This window comes from Bubalus bubalis, chromosome 9 (genome assembly GCF_019923935.1).
Source record: "Bubalus bubalis isolate 160015118507 breed Murrah chromosome 9, NDDB_SH_1, whole genome shotgun sequence".
NCBI classification, from domain to species: domain Eukaryota; kingdom Metazoa; phylum Chordata; class Mammalia; order Artiodactyla; family Bovidae; genus Bubalus; species Bubalus bubalis.
In genome coordinates, this window is record NC_059165.1 from 29,228,050 (window position 1) to 29,250,129 (window position 22,080).

General features: G+C 34.9%; 1 protein-coding gene across 4 annotated transcripts in view; it reads left to right on the plus strand.

The window, feature by feature from the left end:
* SSBP2 (single stranded DNA binding protein 2) overlaps positions 1-22,080 on the plus strand; it is a 315,423-nt gene that overhangs the window by 256,542 nt on the left and 36,801 nt on the right. For 2 of the 4 annotated variants that reach the window (XM_025292262.3, XM_025292260.3), the window contains 4 exons: positions 2,109-2,175; positions 2,914-2,984; positions 11,019-11,110; positions 16,603-16,651. In XM_025292262.3, coding sequence (XP_025148047.1) covers positions 2,109-2,175; positions 2,914-2,984; positions 11,019-11,110; positions 16,603-16,651 — 279 coding nt within the window. The remainder of the gene's footprint in view (positions 1-2,108; positions 2,176-2,913; positions 2,985-11,018; positions 11,111-16,602; positions 16,652-22,080) is intronic. The other 2 variants (XM_025292263.3, XM_025292261.3) reach the window with 1 other exon arrangement.

Consider the following 22,080-nt stretch of genomic DNA (forward strand, 5'->3'; position numbering starts at 1 on the left):
GTTGGACCATAAAGAAAGTGAAGTGAAAGTCACTGAATTGTGTCTGACTCTTTGTGACCCCATGGGACTATACAGTCCATGGAATTCTCCAGGCCAGAATACTGGAGTGGGTACCCATTCCCTTCTCCAGGGGATCTTCCCAACCCATGGATCAAGCCCAGGTCTCCCTCACTGCAGGCAGATTCTTTACCAGCTGAGCCACCAGGGAAGCCCAGGAATACTGGAGTGGGGTAGCCTATCCTTTCTACAGCAGATCTTCCTGACCCAGGACTCAAACTGGGAATCTCCTGCATTACAGGCAGATTATTTACTAGCTGAGCTATCAAGAATTGGTGCTTTCAAATTGGACTGCAAGGAGGTAAAACAAGTCAATATTAATGGAAACCAACCCTAAATATTCACTGGAAGGACTGATGCTAAAGCTGAAGCTCCAGTATTTTGGCCACTTGATACAAAGAGCCGACTCAATGGAGACGACCCTGGTGCTCAGAAAGATTGAAGACAAAAGGAGAAGGGGGCAGCAGAGAATGAAATGGTTAGATGGCATCATCAACTCAATGGACATTAATTTGAGCAAACTCTGGAGACAGTGGAGGACAGGGAAGCCTGGAGTGTTGCAGTCCTTTGGATCACAAAGAGTCAGACACAACTAAGCAACTGAACAACAACAAATCGATCAATGGATGGAGAAGAGCATCTTCAGTAAGAGGGTCTGGGAAAATTGAAGAGCTACATAGAATGAAATTAGAGCATTCTCTAACACCATGCACAAAAATAAACTCAAAAAGGATTAAAGACCTAAATGTAAAACCAGATACTATACAAAACTCTTAGAGGAAAACAAAGTCAGAACACTCTTTTACATAAATCACAACTTCTCTTTGGCTCCACCCCCTAGAGTAATGAAAATAAAAACAAAAATAAATGGGATCTAGTTAAACCTAAAAGTATTTGCACAGCAAAGGAAACCATAGACAAAACAAAAAGACAACTTGCAGAATGGGGAAAAATATTTGCAAATGATGCAACCAATAGGGGATTAATCTCCAAATGTCTACGAACAGCTCATGCAGCTTAAGATAAAGAAACAATAAAAATTAGATCTAAATAGATGTTTCTCCAAAGAAAACATACAGATGGCCACAAAGCACATGAAAATATGCTCCACATTACCAATTATTAGAGAAATGTAAATCAAAAATAGATATCACCTCACATCTGTCAGAATGGCCATTATCAAAGTCTACAAACAATAAATGCTGGAATGGGTGTGGAGAGAAGGGAACCCGCCTACACTGTTGATGGGAATATAAATTCATACAGTCACTATGGAGAATAGTATGCAGGTTCCTTAAATGTCTAAAATAGAGCTACCATATAATATCGCAATCCCGCTCAAGGACATGCAACTGGAGAAAACTATAATTTGAAAAGATTGTGCACCCCTGTGTTCATTGCAGTACTACTTAAGAGTAGCTAAGACATGGAAGCAACCTAAATGTCCATTTAGAGAGGAATGGATAAAGAAGATGTGGTACATATATACAATGGAATATTACTCAGCCATAAAAATAATGCCATTTGCAGCAATATGGATAGACCTAGAGATTATCATACTAAGTGAAGTAAGAGAAAGACAAGTATCATATTATATCACTTATGTGAAATCTAAACACAGTGATACAAATGAACTTATTTACAAAGAGAAACAGATTCCCAGACTTCAAATGTGTGGTTACCAAAAGGGAAAGGTGTTGGGGGGAGATAAATTAGGAGGTTGAGATAAATATATACAGACCAGTATACACAAGATAGATAATCAACAAGGACCTACTGTCTAGCACAGGGAACTCTACTCAATACTCTGTAATAACCTATAATAGAAAAGAATTTGAAAAGGAAGATACATATATTCAACATAACTGAATCACTATACTGTACACCCCAAAACTAACACATTATTGTAAATAAAATATAATCCAATATAAAAAAATACAGCTTGAAAAAAATCTTGTGAAATACTCAAATGCATTCTATAATTGTTAAAAGTTCTTATTTTATAAATAGTTACAGTACTTACTGCTTTTTATTTTTACTAAATATGCTAGGCACTTGGAGGTGTCCCAGGAAGTCAGCCATTACTTCCCAGTGGAATGGACCCAACTCGACAACAAGGTGACTGCTTTAAAGTAAAAGTTAAATTGATGTGCAGAATCTCAAAGGAAACCCTGTATTTATTAGGGAAGGTATTATTTGTATAGATCTTTCATAATCATATCAGTTGCATTTTACTTGATAACATGGCCAAGTAATTATATTTTTTGCTAACTTAATTATTTGTGATAGTGCAGTGATAACACAAGGAACAGAATAATTAAATATCCAAAATCTGTGTTTTAATGCTTAACTTCTAAAACTTTTTATATAACTTCTAGCAAGTGGGAATCAAAGTGACTATGTCACTTGTAATTTTCTCTGCCTTTTTCAGATAGAGAGGTCTGTCCACCAAAAAGATAAGCAGGAGGAAAGATGATGCTAAGCAGCAAGTGACTTACTTGATAGTTTAACAAACCCAATAATTGGGTCCTTCCACTGACCTGTTTAGGTACCACAAGCACGGATGGCTCTGTTCACTGTTCTAAAAGAAGGGGAGCAAATGTTATGACAGATGTATTATAATTCAACACAGAAGAGGAAGATTTCACTTTCAAGACATTAATGGAGAGTGGGGGCAGGGACAGCCCTGTGGTAAGAGGTAGAAGAATGGCTGTGGAAGCCAAGTAGAGGTGATGTCAATAATTTAGTCCCTTAGTAAATAAGGTGTAACACCAGGCAGAAAGGAGGCTGTAGCTTCTGATTTAGCACTCATGCTCATTACATTGCTAATATTGTCACACTTTTTTCTCTTTTTAGGTCATCCAAATATGGGTGGGCCAATGCAGAGAATGACTCCTCCAAGAGGAATGGTGCCCTTAGGACCACAGGTAAAAAGTGCAGGAAGCCAGAGGCTGAGTTTCTGCCTTTATCTTACACAAATAAACTATATTATCTGCTGGTTTCTAATATATATATATATATATATATATATATATATATATGACTTAATATGACATAGGTTTTAAGCTCTTGAGGATATGTTGTCTATGGCATGTCCAAATAGATGTAACATCAAGCCACATTTGCCCTTGGTACATTCTAGAAAATACATTGTGTAGAAATCCATTATAGTAATTATTACTAAAAAAGGTAACTGTTACCCTTTTTTATATTGAGGAAATATGAATAATTATAGTAATTATTATAAAGGAGAACCAAGATAATTTAAAATCTAATTGAATTAAACAGAATAAGTGGCATAAAATATATTTCTCTTAAGTCTTTAATGCCACTGACCATGATATAGTACCATATTTCGAGTATGAAAACAATAGAAAACCATTTAGAAACAAACATTAAAATGGGTCTCACTGAAAAAGTGTAATACAACAGTATACACTAGATGTTATTAGCCTACTTCTCTATCACAGTTTCCCAGGAGGATACACCAAGATTGAACCTATTCAGCTGTTGATGACATTTTTTTAGTATGCTGCTCCAGGCTGTCACTTATTTTAGCTAAAACCTCTCTTTGTCTCTCTTGGGAAAACTGCCTGAGGTAGAATTTAATTTTGTACTGTTATATTTCAAAGAAACGAATCCAGAATTCAGAGTTGTACATTTCTCCCTCGTAGGTCAGAGGTCAGTGTATCATACCACTGGTTAAAAGGATCATTTACTTTTCTTATTCTCTCCAAGAACAGTCTATATAAATGATGGTTTTAGGAGCTTGTTTCATGTATATACTTTAAAAATGTTAAGTATTTTGTTGTGTGCCCGAAACAGATTTTTAAGACTCTAACCACATTTACCCAGGTAAATGTGACTTATATCTAAGAGTTCCTAATCAACATGTAATACACAGTTGACCCTTGAAAACGTGGGAGTTAGGGGCACCAAACCACTGCACAATTGAAAACCCATGTATAACTTTTGATTCCCTAAAACTTAACTAACAGCCTACTGTTAACCAGAGACCTTACTGATAACATAAACAATTAACACATATTTTATAAATGTATTATATGTATTATATACTGTATCCTTATGATAAAGTAATATAGAGAAAAGGAAATGTTATTAAGAAAATTATAAGAAAATACAATTACAGTACAGTACTATATTTATGAATACCATAAGTTTACATCATCTAGTTTATAAGATGAATTATCTGTCAGTATCTATGTCAATATTGTCTTAAAATATGTAGATACCTGCTAACAAGATTTGTCTAAGATTAAAAATGTATATATATTGTCTTAAATGATATGAAACACTGTATATATTACATATATTTAAAACTCTAGATGTCAAAAATTAAAAGAAAAGGCGAATATATTCCTATTTATTTACAGGTATAACACTTCATGCATTGATAATGAAGAAGCAGCACTATGATAGCTTTATGGTAACCTAGTGTAATAATCAACATTTGCTTCATCATAGCCTAGCCTATACACTAATGAATGAATCATTATAACATTTTCATGGCATATAGTATTACAGGCATATTCAGAATACAGTATTTAAATATTGTTAAATTTTTTTAAACTGCTTACATGTGATGGTAGGCTGATAACATGGTTTCTCTAATTAAGGGGGAGAGAGAGAGAAGCATATACTATAGAGTAATGTAGGTGTTTGAAAGCAAAATTATAAAACAGTAAGAAAACTAAGACATTCATTTTATATTAAATATCACTCTGCTTATGCCTGAGTCTAGACTTATGTCTACATATAGTTTATGCATTCATGACATACCTTTTTCTTAATTTTCTTGCTCTTTCTAGACTGTGTGTTTCATCTGCAAGTTTTTACAAATTGTTGCAAATCCACAAAAATGTTCCAATAATATATTTACTGAGAAGAGTCCACTTATAAATGGACTGGCACAGTTCAACCCCATGTTGTTCAAGGATCAACTATATAAATTGTATTGGAACATGAAGCAGAAATTTTTCAGAGATACCTATTATGTAAATATTTGTGAGATTGTCAAAATAAAAAAAAATTATTTAGGCTAATTTATTTCCTATATATTTTCTTAAGATCTTATAAAACTCTAATCTAGATATTTAAATTATTTTTTGCTATTTCTGCTCATATTAGGGATGGTGATTTATGGGACCAACCATCATTAATCTGTTAATGGCAATTAGAATTTATAAGATCTGTAGAATAGTTCACTGACTGACTATACTTTTCAGTTCAGTTCAGTTGCATAAGTCGTGTCTGACTTTTTGCGACCCCATGAACCGCAGCACGCCAGGCCTCCCTGTCCATCACCAACTCCCAGAGCCTACCCAAACTCATGTCCATCAAGTCAGTGATGCCATCCAGCCATCTCATCCTCTGTCATCCCCTTCTCCTCCTGCCCTCAATCTTTCCCAGCATCAGGGTCTTTTCAAATGAGTCAGCTCTTCACATCAGGTGGCCAAAGCGTTGGAGTTTCAGCTTCAACTTCAGTCCTTCCAATGAACACCCAGGACTGACCTCCTTTAGGATGGACTGGTTGGATCTCCTTGCAGTCCAAGGGACTCTCAAGAGTCTTCTCCAACACCCAGTTCAAAAGCATCAATGCTTCAGTGCTCAGCCTTCTTCACAGTCCAACTCTCACATCCATACATGACCACTGGAAAAACCATAGCCTTGACTAGATGGACCTTTGTTGGCAAAGTAATGTCTCTGCTTTTTAATATGCTGTCTAGGTTGGGCATAACTTGTCTTCCAAGGAATAACTGTCTTTTAATTTCATGACTGCAGTCACCATCTACAGTGATTTTGGAGCCCAGAAAAATAAAGTCAGCCACTGTTTCCACTGTGTCCCCATCTATTTGCCATGAAGTAATGGGACCAGATACCATGATCTTCGTTTTAGTCGTTAATAAACTATGCCAACTAGTTTTAGAGCTATATACAACTTGAAGAATTTTTCTCAAAAGATTTTCATAATAGATACATTTTGAATATATGTCAAAAGTTGATGTCTGTAATTTAGTTATTCTTCATTCAGGTCACTTTTTTTTGGCTAGCTGCTCTTTGAGTTTTTGTCATTCCAGACCAGTATTTTCAACATTTTAAAAATTAGAGTCTGATTTGAGTAAGTTTTTCAGTATTTGAAAGATACACTGATGCTTACCTAAGCTATTGAACATATGAATACTTAGATCTCATTTGAAAATGCAAAAGTAAAAGAGCATACTGGTCTTTATATTTTAAAATGTCGAGCCAAAAATTTATGTGTTTTGTGTTTTAAGTAAATTACAACAGAAAGTAAGAAAACACTTCTGGTGAGTAATCTCTTCAGATCAAATCAGATCAGATCAGTCACTCAGTCGTGTCCGACTCTTTGCGACCCCATTAATCGCAGCATGCCAGGCCTCCCTGTCCATCACCAACTCCTGGAGTTCACCCAGACTCACGTCCATCGAGTCAGTGATGCCATCCAGCCATCTCATCCTCTGTCCTCCCCTTCTCCTCTTGCCCCCAATCCCTCCCAGCATCAGAGTCTTTTCCAATGAGTCAACTCTTCGCATGAGGTGGCCAAAGTACTGGAGTTTCAGCTTTTGCATCATTCCTTCCAAAGAAATCCCAGGACTGATCTTCAGAATGGACTGGTTGGATCTCCTTGCAGTCCAAGGGACTCGCAAGAGTCTTCTCCAACACCACAGTTCAAAAGCATCAATTCTTCGGCGCTCAGCCTTCTTCACAGTCCAAATCTCACATCCATAACATGACCACTGGAAAACCATAGCCTTGACTAGATGAACCTTTGTTGGCAAAGTAATGTCTCTGCTTTTCAATATGCTATCTAGATTGGTTATAACTTTTCTTCCAAGGAGTAAGCGTCTTTTAATTTCATGGTTGCAGTCACCATCTGCAGTGATTTTGGAGCCCAGAAAAATAAAATCTGACACTGTTTCCACTGTTTGCCCATCTATTTCTCTTACTGAAGAGTTTTACTCAGTTTATCATAAAGCATGAATTCTTTCTTTGCATTTTCAAACCCGAAGAGTAGTTTATTTCTTCCATTTGGATTAATATCTTTGCTATCTATTTCTTTATAATTTGGGGGAAGTAAAGTGTTCTGGTATGAATTTACCTCAGAAACCAGAAATGCCTGCAACAACTTATGTAACACTGTATTTAAGCATAAAAGATTAAATGAAATTGTTTATACATATCATTTACTTAAATGAAAACAGGAATCATATTCATATGAATGATACAGTAGGTTAAACATGAAGAAAAATCATTTGAATTGAGAGATTCTTATATTTACTTATTACACCTGGTATATGTAACATATGGATTATAAACTGTGAGATCTGTAATAAAAAGTTAGCTGTGTTTCTTAAAAGAGAAAAAAAAGACTCTCGTGACAGATATTTAATAATACAGATTCTACCCAAGAATAGAATGCATCTGCTTTTTTATAGCTGAATTATAGAAGCATCTCTGGAATATTGTTTCTAGTTTTATGCACAAACAAAATACATATCTCCTTTGTATCACAGATATTATTTCCAGGTTTTTCAGCTTAATACCAGTGTGGTGAAGAGGGACAGTAGTTATCTATTAAAATAATTGAATTCCTAAAAGAAATATATATATATTCTGCTGCTGAAGGCAAAATGCACACTAGAATACAGTAAATATATGATTAAAACCTACTGCATGGAGGAAGAAATAAAACTTTGCTCCAAATCCTGGTATATTTCTACCACCCCTTAATTTATTTTAAATCAAAGTTCAGTGGTAATACATGATTTTTAGACTGATATCAGTATCCTTTCAATGGAAAAGCAGAGTTACTTATTCAATCTAGAAAAATGTCTTCCCTAATATCATATTTGAAGTCATTTTTCTGTGTGGCTCTTGTAATAATATATTGTTAGCTTGTCTGCATTCTTAGGCTCAGCAGATACATGTGATTAACAGAAAACTTCAAGACTCTCCAACTAGCTCTAGTTCTTTTAGAAATCTGGAGGAAAAGTGAGTTATATGCAAATAGGAACATATCATGACTTCCAAGTCAAATACTTAGGGTGAAGAAATGCTAAGATGTTAAGAGGAAGTAAACTAATTCTGTATTTTCACATCTAAGACGGGAAGTGGAATTTAGTTCAGTATAATAACTTTCTAGAAATTTAACTGCCCAATCACGGAAACACTCTTTGTAAACTTTCCAGGCCACGTCTGAAGAGTCCTTTGTCAGGACCATTGCATTGGGGGAGAGATTAAGCCAGATGGGATTGTATAGCTGCCATCAGCTTTAAAATTCAGTGATTCCAAATTAGCTCTTCCCATTCTGCCTTTGTTACCCATTAGAAAGACTGTTGTTATTCTTTCTTATCTTCCTGTTTTCTGTTTGCTTCAGATTATTTGCAAAATTAAAATATTATAAGTTTCTCACAATATGTATTGGGTAATTTCTTACGGACATCCTGTAACACTTATGAACTGTGATACATGAGCATTGGATCTACACAGATAAGTAGAACAGATTCTACCTTCAGGTACTTATTGTTTAGCATGAGATGCGGATACATAAAGAAAAACTATTAAACAGTAGGAAAAAAGTCAAAAAAAGAAATATGCATTCTCTGGCAGGGAGTCACTACATCAAAAGCATGTAATTTTGTTAGGATTGAGGGCCCAAGGGAAAATGAGCAGACTCATTTAAGTTGGTCCCTTATTAACAGTGTAAGAGTTAGCAACTAAGTTTTTGAGCACCAGGTATCTTGCCTTTAATGCATCAAGCACTATAATAGGTGTTGTGTATGATTTCATTTTTCCTCCAATAAGCTTATAAGAGAGTTGATGTTATCACTTTGTAGATAGGAAAGTTAAGGTTGAATGGATCATTGGGAGAATCTGACCAGTAAACACACGTATAGAAAGGGGAGCAGAGGAAATGGGGCAGGGGAAACAGATTTTCAAACCACTATCTATGTCCAGAGCTATGAGCACAACACATGTATCCCTCAATAAAATAAAACACAGACCTTGTAGGATCAAAAATGAGGGGAGTTTGTTTTATGAAGAATTTCTGTTACAGTCTGTCATGTGGATTTTGTTCCCAGTGACGGATTTTCTTCTCAGCGACTCCTTGCTAATACTGCTGCTGCCATCCCCATGTATGACCCAGAGGTTAAGAGAAATAGCTCTCTCAGCTATGGATAGATACCATTCTCCTGTTCCATAGCACCTCATTTGAGACATTTAAATATGATTTCTTAATAATGAGAACAACATGTAACTAGGTAGGTTTATTTATAAACTGGCTTACTCCCTGGAGTTAACAGACCTCCTCTCATTGAATATTTCCTTGTCATCTTAGCACCTACTACACAGAAGGCCATAGCAGATGAGTTATCATGAGTGTAAAAGTCCACTGCGTGTTTCTAAACCACAGGAAATTCAGTAATCTGGAGGGTAGAGGTGGGGGTAAGGGAAGAAAGTAAGTATGGTAGGAAATGAGGGCAGCTAAGGCTGGTCTGTGAATAACATCATAGGGCCATACTGAAGGAAAGACTTCATTTGATAGACAGTGTGGGTCATCGTGGCTTTTAAGCAACATAAAGAGGACTGAGTTTAAGAAGCACAGTTCTGGAGTCAGTGTGGAGAATAGATTGGGAGGGGGAGAGGCTTAGTCAGAGAGACCAACTAAGAGAGTACAGTCGTGTCAGTAAATGACAGAGATGAGTGATACGAAGGGAGCAGTATTTCAAGAGGTATTTCACAGGTAGAATCAATAGACCTTGGTAACTGACTGAATACGGAAATTGAAATAAAAGGAAGAAACATCAAGGAGCTCCTAGAGGTTCTTAGCCTAGACGTCTGTATAGAAGGTGATGCCACAGAACTGACTGAGGAAGGCAATATAAAGAACACAGCTCTGAGAAGATAAAATGGAGGTGACTTTTAGGTATGTTGAGTGTGAAATGGTATCCAGATAGAAACAACCAATATGAAGTTCAACATGTGAGTTGTCTAAGGGCTTAGGGGAGACATCATGACAAAATGGATTTGAGATTCCTAACATATAAATAATTGTTGAACTAATGGTAGCAGATAAGTTTACCCATAAATGCATATTTATTTAGAAGGATGCTGTGGCTAGAACTCGGAGAAAAGCATATTTAAAGAGTTGGCAAAATAAAAGGAATCAGCAAAGGAAACTGAAGAATGGTCAGAGAAGTTGGAGGAATAGTAATGTCAGAAAGCCAAGCATGAAGTTAACTAGTTGATAGTTTAAAATATATTAATATGATCATATTAAAATTAATCTTTTGGCCCTTATGGAAACTAATCTGATATGTACAGTAAATATTTTTATTTTTTGAATGCACATAACATTCAAATATTGAAATAAGTTTGTCGAGTCATAATTCACACGTGCATATTTTAAGTACACTTTAGTGTTCATATATTTTTGTGGATTTGTATACTAGTACATTTTTTTCTGGAATATATTATTTTGCAGACAGAAGTTCACATTCAACTTGCTTATATTAGATTCACCTGTTTGTTTTCAGACTACATAATTGTTCTGATTCTGACAGTTTCAAACATGTTGACTTAGTCTTTTCTTTAAAAACAGAGTTTGGGATTTATGAAATGTCTTGCTTGGAAAAGTTCACTGTTGTACAGATATCAAGAAATTAAGATAATTGAATATTACAATTGTAACTATACCTCAATCATTTAACATGCTCCAGTGATCATACATATTCACGTAGTTTTAAAAAGACACAAACCAATGTAACTGCTAAATAGAAGCAAAAGTACAAAAGTGGACCCTTCAGAGAATGAATTGCACAGGCCTTATCCAACCAGGAGTTATGTAGGGAAATCATTAACCTGCTCTCCTTTCTTTCCCCCCTCCTCTTTGGTTTTGTTTTTTTGTTTTGTGGTAGTCTGACCCTTGGTTATCATTACAGAACTATGGAGGTGCAATGAGACCCCCACTGAATGCTTTAGGTGGCCCCGGAATGCCTGGAATGAACATGTAAGCAAAATGCTGTATTGTCCTGTGAAGTGTTCTATTTTCTGTCTTCTAAAGTCACACCAATTTGTAACACAATTTAAGCTAAATTTCTTTGTAATGTAAAATGAAACGACAGTATAAATGAACTAAATGTGAACTGTAGTGTTTGCTTCGTTTTCACAACATATTCTCTGTTTTTCTGTCTTTGCAACCTTTTTTTTCCATTTCAAATGCCAACTTTTAGCCTGATTTTCATGTTCTATTTATCATAAAAATGAATCTCTTGTAAATAAGCACATAGTATTCATGCAGTCCATACAAAAATATGAAGAGATGACACCAAGACCATGACTTAACCCTCCAGTAGACAAGTGAATATTGTTCATTGTAACAGATACAGTATGATTCCTATGAGTTTTAAACTTTTAGAAATATGTATACCTATAGATGTCCTTCCTAAAGATACATGTATATTTGCTTTGTTGGGACCACCGGTAACTCAGGAAGAAGTTTTTAGTAGTTTCTTCTTTATTAAAGAACTTTCCATAGTATAATTTCTTTTGAAAATTCAAGATATACTTAGGGAGTAAACTAATAGACTTTTTTTGTTTTTGTTTTTTACTGTGAAGGCCTTTCAGAACCAAAGAGAGCAATTACTTCTATCAATCAATAGAATGCAATTTGTTAAGGAATTTTAATTTCTTTTCCATTGTCTTACTTGTCCTCAAAGTTCCATATACACCCAGAACTTGTTAATGGCCTTCATTAATTCATTAGAAGATCAATTCCATGATGTGGCCTAAAGAAAATTTATCAGAAATAATGAAAGAGTTCTGCTTATGGCTTGGGTAGTCTCATCTATTTCCATATTCCCCATTAGTCCATGTTTTGGTTACTTATCTATCAAACTAAACGACTCTGCCATCAGTTAATGGCATTGAAAATATACTGCGGTAAGCTTTGTTTGATGTCCATAGGGATTTGTTTAAGTTTCTGGAACCATTTTCATGGAAAGCAGTTTTGCCTAAAATAGAAAATAGGTTAATAGGTGGATACCAACCAGGCTTAAAACTGACAGAACAAGAGGGAAAAAAGTAGGTCAGATTTTCCTATCCCATCTTTTTACTTTAAAGTAAAAATGGATAGACATGAAGCCTTTTCTTAAATTCCTCAAAGGTTTAGCCTTATTAATGATTGCTACAAAAAGGAGTGATATTTTGTGCTTCTATCAAAAGTTGAAACTCTCAATAATAGGATTTAGATATATATAAAATTTACCTAAGATTCTGACTTTAAAGTGAAATAGCTTTTAAAGGATAATTTGAATTCTATGTATAGATGTTAAGGAGTATACGTTTTGAATGCTGTGATCAACCCAGAATTCTCATTAAATATTAAGAATGTATCTAATATCATTTGGTATATTACTCATCATGATAATTAGTAATGTGGTCGACTTTAGATCAACTTGGTTTTGCTAGTATAAGAAAAATCATTCTCATGTGACCACTGGAAATCAGATAGCTGCTTAAAATTATCTAATTTCTTTCTCACATACATTTAAACATACTTATGGGTGTATTTAATTCCATAGACTATGAAGACTAAAATTATGGCTGAAAATTTCAAATGATTATTTCTGTTGGTGTTTGGGTTTCTCATTTTAATATATTCCAGATATTTTAAAATATTTTTATTATATATTATGTTACTATATGTATAATTTCTGGCTTTTAAAGAAATCTTAAGCTTTAGAGATTGTCATTCCATTAATTACTATTGACTGTTATTTGGGGTCTTATATAATTTTAAGTTTTCTATAAATTAGGATTCCTTTAAGGACAATAACATCATAACTATTTCCCTCTAACAGAGAAAGTTCTGAAATATGGACGATCCAACCAGAGAGACTCATTGTTTTATTGATTTTGGCCCCAATAAAGCAAAAGTGAATTTAGAGAGACATAAATAAGCCATATTATTGTCTCCACTGTACTCAATAAATTTTATTGAAATTCACTCCATAATTTATTATCATTAAAACAAATTAAATCTTACTGTGTAATGGCAAGTAAGTATTTCCAACTGAAATTATGACTTTCTTCATGTCATTTTTTTACATGTTGGATAAATTAAAAATTAAAGGAAAGGGCATTAGAATTAGTGTTACTTAGGCTGGGGCTTCCCTGGTGGCTCAGGGGTGAAAAAGCCTCCTACCAGTGCAGAAGACGCAGGTTCAGTCCCTGGGTCAAGAAGATCCCCTGGAGAAGGAAATAACCACCCACTCCAGTATTCTTACCTGGGAAATCCCAAGGACAGAGCAGTCAGGTGGGCTGCAGTCTGGGGGGCGGCAAAAGAGCTGGGCATGACTTAGTGACTGAACGACAGGCACCACCTTGGGCTACGTCTTTTATAGTCTGGATATTTGTGTTGGGATCAGGAGGGATCTACCAGAGGATCATAGCTGGATGAGGTTTCTTTAGTTTGTCACTTTTCATTATTTGATACCAAAATGTAATGATAGTAAAAAAAAAAATACCCAGCCCTGGTCATGAAAGTAAATAAATACCATATTCTAACTACAGCTTTCTCTCTTACTGAAACCAAACCATTTGGAACAAAATTTTGATTATTTTGTTGTTATAAAAACATACTGGTCATCTCCAAAGAAAATGGTTATTTTGGTATGATTTTTATATTTCCATGCTCTAAACTCAGGGTAATTCATATGTAGTGTCACCTAAAATTAAAATAAGAGTCTATTTTTAGTGTTTCTATAGCTAGTAGTATATATTTAGAATTAAAATTCAATATCAATTTCAGTAACTTAAAGTAGAATTTACAAACTGTAACTACAATGTAAATGTTTTCAAATGCATCATAGATTTTTAAAAGAAAACTGTATTTTTAAATACAGTACATTTTTACAAATTTAAAAAGAATGTAAGATTCAGCATTTTAAAACATTTTGAATTCAACTTTGTGTCCCTTGGTATTTTATAGGAACAAAAAGGACAAATAATTTCAAAGGATCTAGACCCTTTAGGTTCTAGATCATACCCTATAGAATTATAAGGTTTACATAGTTATTACCTTGAAATAAAATGACTGAATTATAGAAGAAAAGATATTTTTTCTCTTTGGTAGTCATGGTTGTCTTATTTCATCATATCCGTACACCCTACCAAAAATTAAAGACTTTTTTTTTTTTGGCGAGCTTAAAAAGATGAGTTTATTTGGGAATAGCAGAGGAATTGTAATTTGGGACAAGCAGATTGTTGCAAGCTACAACTGAGTTCATTAGGTTTGAGGTCTAGGTAGTATTTATGAGTAGGAAATGTAAAGAGAGGAGAGTTCAGTTAGAATCAGTTAAAACAAAAAACAAAGGAAGACCAGCCTTGAAAACTTCCCAAGTAAACAATATTCTTTTAAGCTTCATTTTTCTCTTTATTTTTAAATGAGATTAACTGATTCTGCTTCAAACTATACTTATGTAGAAATTTACATTCAAAATAATGCCTACATTATAGTTTGTAGATTACTCTCTTGATAATACTGATGGCCCTCAAAAGTAGAGAAAACTTCCTGCACTTAAGAAGTTGTTCTAATAGAACTACTCACTACTCTAACCCTCACTTTATTTAATAGTATTTGCAAAACTTAAAGTGTTTTCTAACACAGTGGTAATGATAGGGGAAATTTAGGTTATCCAAATGAATTAATACTTAACCCATTACAATAAAATGCAATTTATTTTGAAATACATGGTGAGCTGAGACATTAGTATTTGTTAAACAGTTGAAATGCATAAAAGGTATTTTATGGTTCTTAGAATAAATTTAGCATAATCATTTAATTTTTATTTGTGTTTAATTATTTTAATATTTAGTTTAACATATTAACATTAAGCAAATTTTAAGTAAAAATTATTTTATATTTAATATATCTTATTCACACAGTCCTTGTTTAAACATAATACTTCAGAATATGAGATTATCTGCATATCATTGCAAACAATTTTTGGCCATGATTTGGATATATATAATATATTGTTATGTTGTTGTAAGATAAGTATTTCCTAATTTCTCCACTGTATTTTATTTAACATCAAGCAAGTCAAAATTTCACTTGATCAACATATATCCGGTGCTTAACCTCAGTTTCTGCCCATTAAGACATTGAATCCTCTATGTAAAATCACCTTTCTAAAGTGCTCCAGTAACTTAACTGTAAAGTCATCCTCATCATCTTAGAGAGGCATTATTTCCAGAAACAATACATGTGTCCCTCACCTTCTGGCTGTGCATAATATTTTGACCAATATTTTGACTCCGGCATCTTATTTCCCCCTCTATTCCTCAAACAGAATTGGGTAAAATTGTACTTGGGCATCCTAATGGAGCCTAAGGACACAATTTCTCATGCCCTTCCCTGCTGTTTGCATTCCTTGGAATCCCAAAATAATACTCAAAACAGTCTAAATATTCCAACCAAACATGGGTAATACAGCTAATTTGGACAACTTCTATCTAACATTTAGAATTTTAGGTTTAAGGTCCTAGAGTAAGAATCAGGGGACTTTATTTTTTAATTAAAAAGCTCAGTGTTTTCATTGATATTAGAGGGAAAGGAGTTTTGAGTGACCCTAATTACATAGGACATGCTAACAGTAGTCTCCTTCTCATCAGGCAGTATTTATTTAGGTGCAATTAATACTAAAAGCATATGGACAAGAGAACTTTTTAACTTAACTAGGCATTAATTTTGTTTTAAAATCATTATGTCTTTAAGCTATAGAATAGGGAGCATGCTTCTCCACCCTAACATGAAGCAATGTATTGAAATACGTTGGCATAGCTTACCTCCTGTTTTTTTCCCCCAAGATTTATTCTGACCACTGTCTTGAACTACAATTATGAAAACAAAAAATGTGATCCCCTTGTTTAATAGTAACTAAATTGTCAGCACTGAAAGATAGATTGACATATAGATGTATAAAGTAATGTGATATTCTATGCAAATTTTTTGAAGAGGAGGGAACTTTTATATACATTTGTAGCTTAATACAAGCAATAATTTTATATATAATAGTATTTTACAATTTCATCTTGAATGATACAGAGAGGACTTATATTGATGTCACATTTATAGTTTGTATTTAGCTCATAATTAGTGATTTTTACTCCAAAAGCAGATTCTTATAATGATTCAATATATGTATATATATATTTACTACTATAGGTGATTATCACTTTTAATGGTTATTATAATAACTGAACCTAAAACTAGGCTTAGTAAAAGTAGTTTGATTTGGAAAGAAAGCTGTTTGGGGAATGATAAGGCTTTTGGATTTTAGTAATTAAAAAAGCTGTGAGAATATAAAGAGTAATTGCAGTGCTGAACTAGAACAGCGTGGTAACTGAATTATAAATGTTAGTATTTTATGATGTTGTTGCTTATTGTGAAACATTCAGAGCATGAGTTAAAATTTCATTTATCATATTGTCTTGTAGGGGCCCAGGTGGTGGTAGACCTTGGCCAAACCCGACAAATGCCAATTCAGTGAGTATATATATATATTTTTTCACTTTCTTCGTGCTTTGTAACATTTAACAACAAAAATCTGTTCCTTTTGAGAGCCCCACAATTGGTCATATTAACCTTTTTTAAGTAATAATTCAAAAGTATTTTTCTATGTTCTTAGAAAAATATGTATAATCTTTGAAATTATGTGATTTGTTTCACTTCAAGATGTAAGGTAAAGATGCATTCTATGTAGATTAACGGACATTCAAAAATAGAGGAATAGCGTGATTGATTGCAAAAAGAATACTGCAGTAGCCTACATTTATCATAAAATCTATCATATAATGAATTCACCTTCTAAAATAACTATAATAATCACTAAATTGCCAAATAAAACCAATTATTACCAGGTATTATGATTCTGTTTGCTGTTCTGGTTGTACCTAGGCTTGCTCTCTTGCTGCTCCGGGAAGCACGTATACCTTTGCCTTGTGCCTATGGACTAAACTGCCGTCCTTACGCTTGTATCTATGGTTTCTACGTATCTGGCATCATGGGAGTTTTCCTTATCATTTTGTGGCTGTGGTTTGACTGCATAAATATATTTGTTTCTTAATAATGTCACAAATGTAGGCACAGGTTAAAATTTAAGCTTTCAGTCTTAAAAATAATACTTTTTTTTTAAATTTTATTTTATTTTTAAACTTTACATAACTGTATTAGTTTTGCCAAATATCAAAATGAATCCGCCACAGGTATACATGTGTTCCCCATCCTGAATCCCTCCTCCCTCCCCATTCCATCCCTCTGGGTCGTCCCAACACTTTAAGTTTACTGACCCAGGAAATAGCTTTCTTGACTTTTGAAACCTTGGGTTCAATATGTGAGAGAGTTCTACTCCGTACATCTGTGTAGTATGTGCGCTGCACAAAGATGCCCGAGTCAGAGTCAGCAGTTGACCGAAAGATAGCTGGTTTCCAGTCGTGAAGTCTGGAGTATTTACACAGAAGGGATGCCTTTTGCTTATATGCAGAAGCACCTACATTGACTAGCAGTGGCCTTAATTCTGAATAAACATGAAACTGATCCAATGTTTAACATTAATTTAAATTTCAAGAAAATTTAAATTTGTGAAGTGTGGATGGTGTGGACTTCCCATGTAGCTCAGCTGGTAAAGAATCCACCTGCAATGCAGGAGACTCCAGTTCAATTCCTGGGTGTGTAAGATCTGCTGGAGAAGGGATAGGCTACCCACCCCAGTATCCTTGGGCTTCCCTGGTGGATGGTATAGACAGAATCATCCTGAATCTATTGCTGTTCTAAAGTAGAAATCACTTACTTCTCTATTAAGTAACTGTCATATTTTTAGAGAAAATGTTTAATCTGTATTACTTGCCTATCTCTTAGATTCAATAGCTATGACGTTTGATAATTAAATAAAATTGCTTGGGGTGGAGAGAATGATGATGTTGCTTCTGCTTGGGTCTTCAGTGCACTATTTCAGCAGATCTTACAAGATACTCCTTTACCTGGTTATGTTATATATGACTATCTTTACTCCAGTTTTCTTTTCATTTGCGTATATGCTTTTGAATAGTTCACATTTCTATTTCCTTTTTGCTCTATGTGCCTTTCAAACTTTAAGACTTCCCTACTGGCAGCTCAGATGCTTTCTTTGAACTTCCCATTAAAATACCCAAAGGTGCAAGAAAACAATTTTTTAATAACGGTAGAAACTCTGCCAGTCTTCCTGTTGTCAGAATCTGGAGCATATTTCTATTATCTGCACATCTGGTGAAACAGGATTAAAAAGCACAATCGATGACCCACCTCTACTAGTAAGCTTTCCTACCTAAAAGTAAAAAGACCTCTCTCCTTCCTCAGTGCCCGCTTAACCAGCCATCCCTACACTGCAGGGCAGGAGTGAGCTCACACCCACCACTGCCCACCTTCTCCAGCACCTCCTTCTGTACTCTGAACCGGAGACCCTATCCTCTAAAAGCCACCAAGGAAGGACTGATACTGAAGGCGGTACATTGTACCTAGCAAGTGTGTTATCCGAGTAAAGAGTATTAGATAGAGGCAGAGATGAGGAAAGAGTTGTACTTTCTTATGATTTTTTAAAGTACCATGAGTCCCTGACATATGAACCTTCGAGTTTCAAACTTTCAAAGATACAAACGTGTTCACGTGTCCAGTCGTATAAGTTAGTTCACGTGTCTGGTGTATATTGTCACCTGCTTGCATCCCCCACAAGCGGCTGTGCTCTTGTGTACTTTACAGTACTGCGCAGAGTATAGTCATACGGCATCTTTATTTCAAGTCCAGGATATCCAGAAGCTGGCATAAAAGCAGCGGTGATGTAGGTGGTACTGCTAAGAAGTGCCAGCTGTTGTACCGTACTACTGTACTTTTCAAGGTACTACAGTGTGAGATCAAAAATGTTTTGTGTTTGTTTATTATTTGTGTGAAAAGTATTATAAACCTATTACAGTACAATACTATATAGCCAATTATGTCAGTTTGGGTACCTAGGCTAACTTTATTGGACTTACAACAAATTGGACTTAAAAATGCACTCACAGAACAGAACTCATTCATATTTAGGGGACTTACTATACCAAAGACACTCTTCAGGATTTCACAGAGCCAAGCAGTGTGGATAGAAGAACTCACCATATCAGGTCAGCAGCTCTGTGTTATTTTAGATCTCGAGAAACACTAGGAGTTAAGAGAAGGAGCTCTGCATATCAAACCACTGTCCAACAACCACTCCAAAGTGGGCATTTGGCTAGCACACATGTAGGCACGTAATCAAGTTGAAAGCAATTCCTGCTAATGTGATTAATGTATACCACGTATGTGTATTCCTACCCTCAAAGAATTTGATGGGATAGGCAAAAGTTGTGGGAACACCTATCATTTTCTCTTCACAAAGAGAAAGGAGTCATCATCCTGAGCACTGAAAGGAAAAGCATCCCTCTGAAATATGGTTGTTTATGAGAAGAAAAAACCATAGGCAACTGATGACTTTCTAGCAAAAACATAAGGCTTACATGAAACAAAGCAAAAGTATTCAAGAGGGATTTTCCCCCCTGGATACCATTGATTATACTGTAGTGACAATTTACCTTTATTATTTTGAAATCCAAGTTCTTTGGACGTTTTGTATTTAAAATTACAAATAGTTTTCATCTTGTGTCAGTACAGTGTGCCCAGGGCTCCTCAGGGCAGCGTGCTAAAGGTTGGCTGCTGTGCTTTTGCTGTTTCCAAATATCTTTTATATACTGTTTTTTCTTTTAAGAACTTTGTTTTTTAAAAACGAAGAGACTATCTTTTACAATATAAGGATCAACACTTTAAAATTAATATTGATGTAATCTGTTTTCTGATCTGCACACCTTATTTTGATTTCACCAGTTGTCCTTACAATGTCTTTTGTAACCAAAGAAAACCCCCATTCACTTGTTACATTTGTCAAGTCCCTTTGTCTCCTATAACCTGGAACAGTTCCTTTGTCTTTTTTAACCTTGGAGTTTTGTTGACCACAAGCCAGTTATTTTGTACAGTGTCCCATAATTTGGTCTTGGTGGATGTTTCCTCACAATTAGATTCAGATTATATATATTTGTCAGGAATCCCCAGAAGTAATTTTGTGTTTTTCTCAGTGCATCATTTCAGGAGGTCTGTGATGGTAATTGCCTATTATTTGTGTTACTTATATTAACTTCAGTCACTTAGTTAAGGTGGTGCTTGTTACATTTCTCCACTTGTTAAATTATTGTTTTTCCCTTTGTAATTATCTGCTTGTGAGGCATACTTCGACACTGCCATAAAGATCATACTTTAATCCTCTGCTTTTTGTATCCATTGATAATTCTCTCCTGAATTATTTCACTATGTTGGTTGCCAAATGGCTATTTTCTAATTCTATCTTTCCTTCTCTACTTTTTACTTGACTCTTTACTAAAGGAGTTTTTCTTTCTTCTCCAATCATTCGTGTATATCTGATGTACTTGTGGATTCTACTTTGTTCAAAGGGTTTTGTTTTCTAAATAAAATCATGTCAGATTTGTCCAGTTAGAACCCCTTCAAGTTGGGTCATTTGTTCTTTTGACATATCCCTGTTACACTTTGAGCATTTTGAAACTCATATTTTCCCAGCCTTAACCCTGATAACAGCCATTTATATAAGGGTCCTTGGTTCCTTTTAGTGGAGAGTGGTATTTAGAACCCATTGGTGTGACCTAGCTTCTAGCCATCTCAACCAACAGATATAGATATATACACACACACACACATACACATATAGCCACACACATCTGTATCTTTCTGTATCTATCCATATTAAAACCAGGAGTACACGCTACAGCTCTATTTACAATTAGCCAAGACATGGAAGCAACCTAAGTGTCCATAATGGATAAAGACGATGTGCTGTGTATAAATGGTATATTCAGTTCAGTTGCTTAGTCATGTCTGACTCTTTTATGACCCCATGGACTGCAGCACGCCAGGGCCCCCTGTCCATCACCAACTCCCAGAATTTACCCAAACTCATGTGCATTGAGTCAGTGATGCCATCCAACCATCTCATCCTCTGTGGTTCCCTCCTTCTCCTGCCCTCAGTCTTTCAGAATGGTATATTATTCAGCCATCAAAAAAAAAAGAAAAGATGCCATTTGTGGCAACATGAATGGATCTAGAGATTAACATGCTAAATCAGACAAATAAAAATATATGATATCACCCATATGTGGAATCTGATTTTTTAAATGATACAAATCAACTTATTTACAAAATAGAAACAGATTCCCAGATATCGAAAACAAACTTATGATTCCCAAAGTGGGAGAATGTGGAAGGGATGGATAAATCGAGAGCTTGAGAATAACATACACATGCTACTATATACAAGATAGATAATCAAGGACCTACTATATACCGAGAAAACTCTACTCAGTATTCTGTGATAACTTATATGAGAAAAGAATCTGTAAAAGAATGAACATATGTGTATGTATAACTGAATCACTTTGCGATACACTTGAAACTAACACTACTGTAAATCAGCTACAATCCAATAAAATTTAAAAGCAAAATCCACGAGTGCACACTGGTGCTTCAACTGTAATTCAACACAACAGAGTTCATTCTAGACTTCCTGCTTTCCATGTTTATTATTCACTTCTCTGAAAGTAAGAAGTCTACCTACCATTATCCACAATAAATTTATTTATCTGTGTAATCTATATCTTCACATAGTTTTGTCATATATGTTTCGAACAAAAATCTTTTGGCACCCCTTTACATGGTAGCAGGAGAAACATATTTTAAAACAAATTTATGGGACTTACCTGGTGGCACAGTGGATAAGAATCTGCTAGCCAACTCAGGGGACACAGGTTCAGTCCCTGGTCCAGAAGATTCCACATACTGAGGAGCAACCAAACCCCTGCACCAGC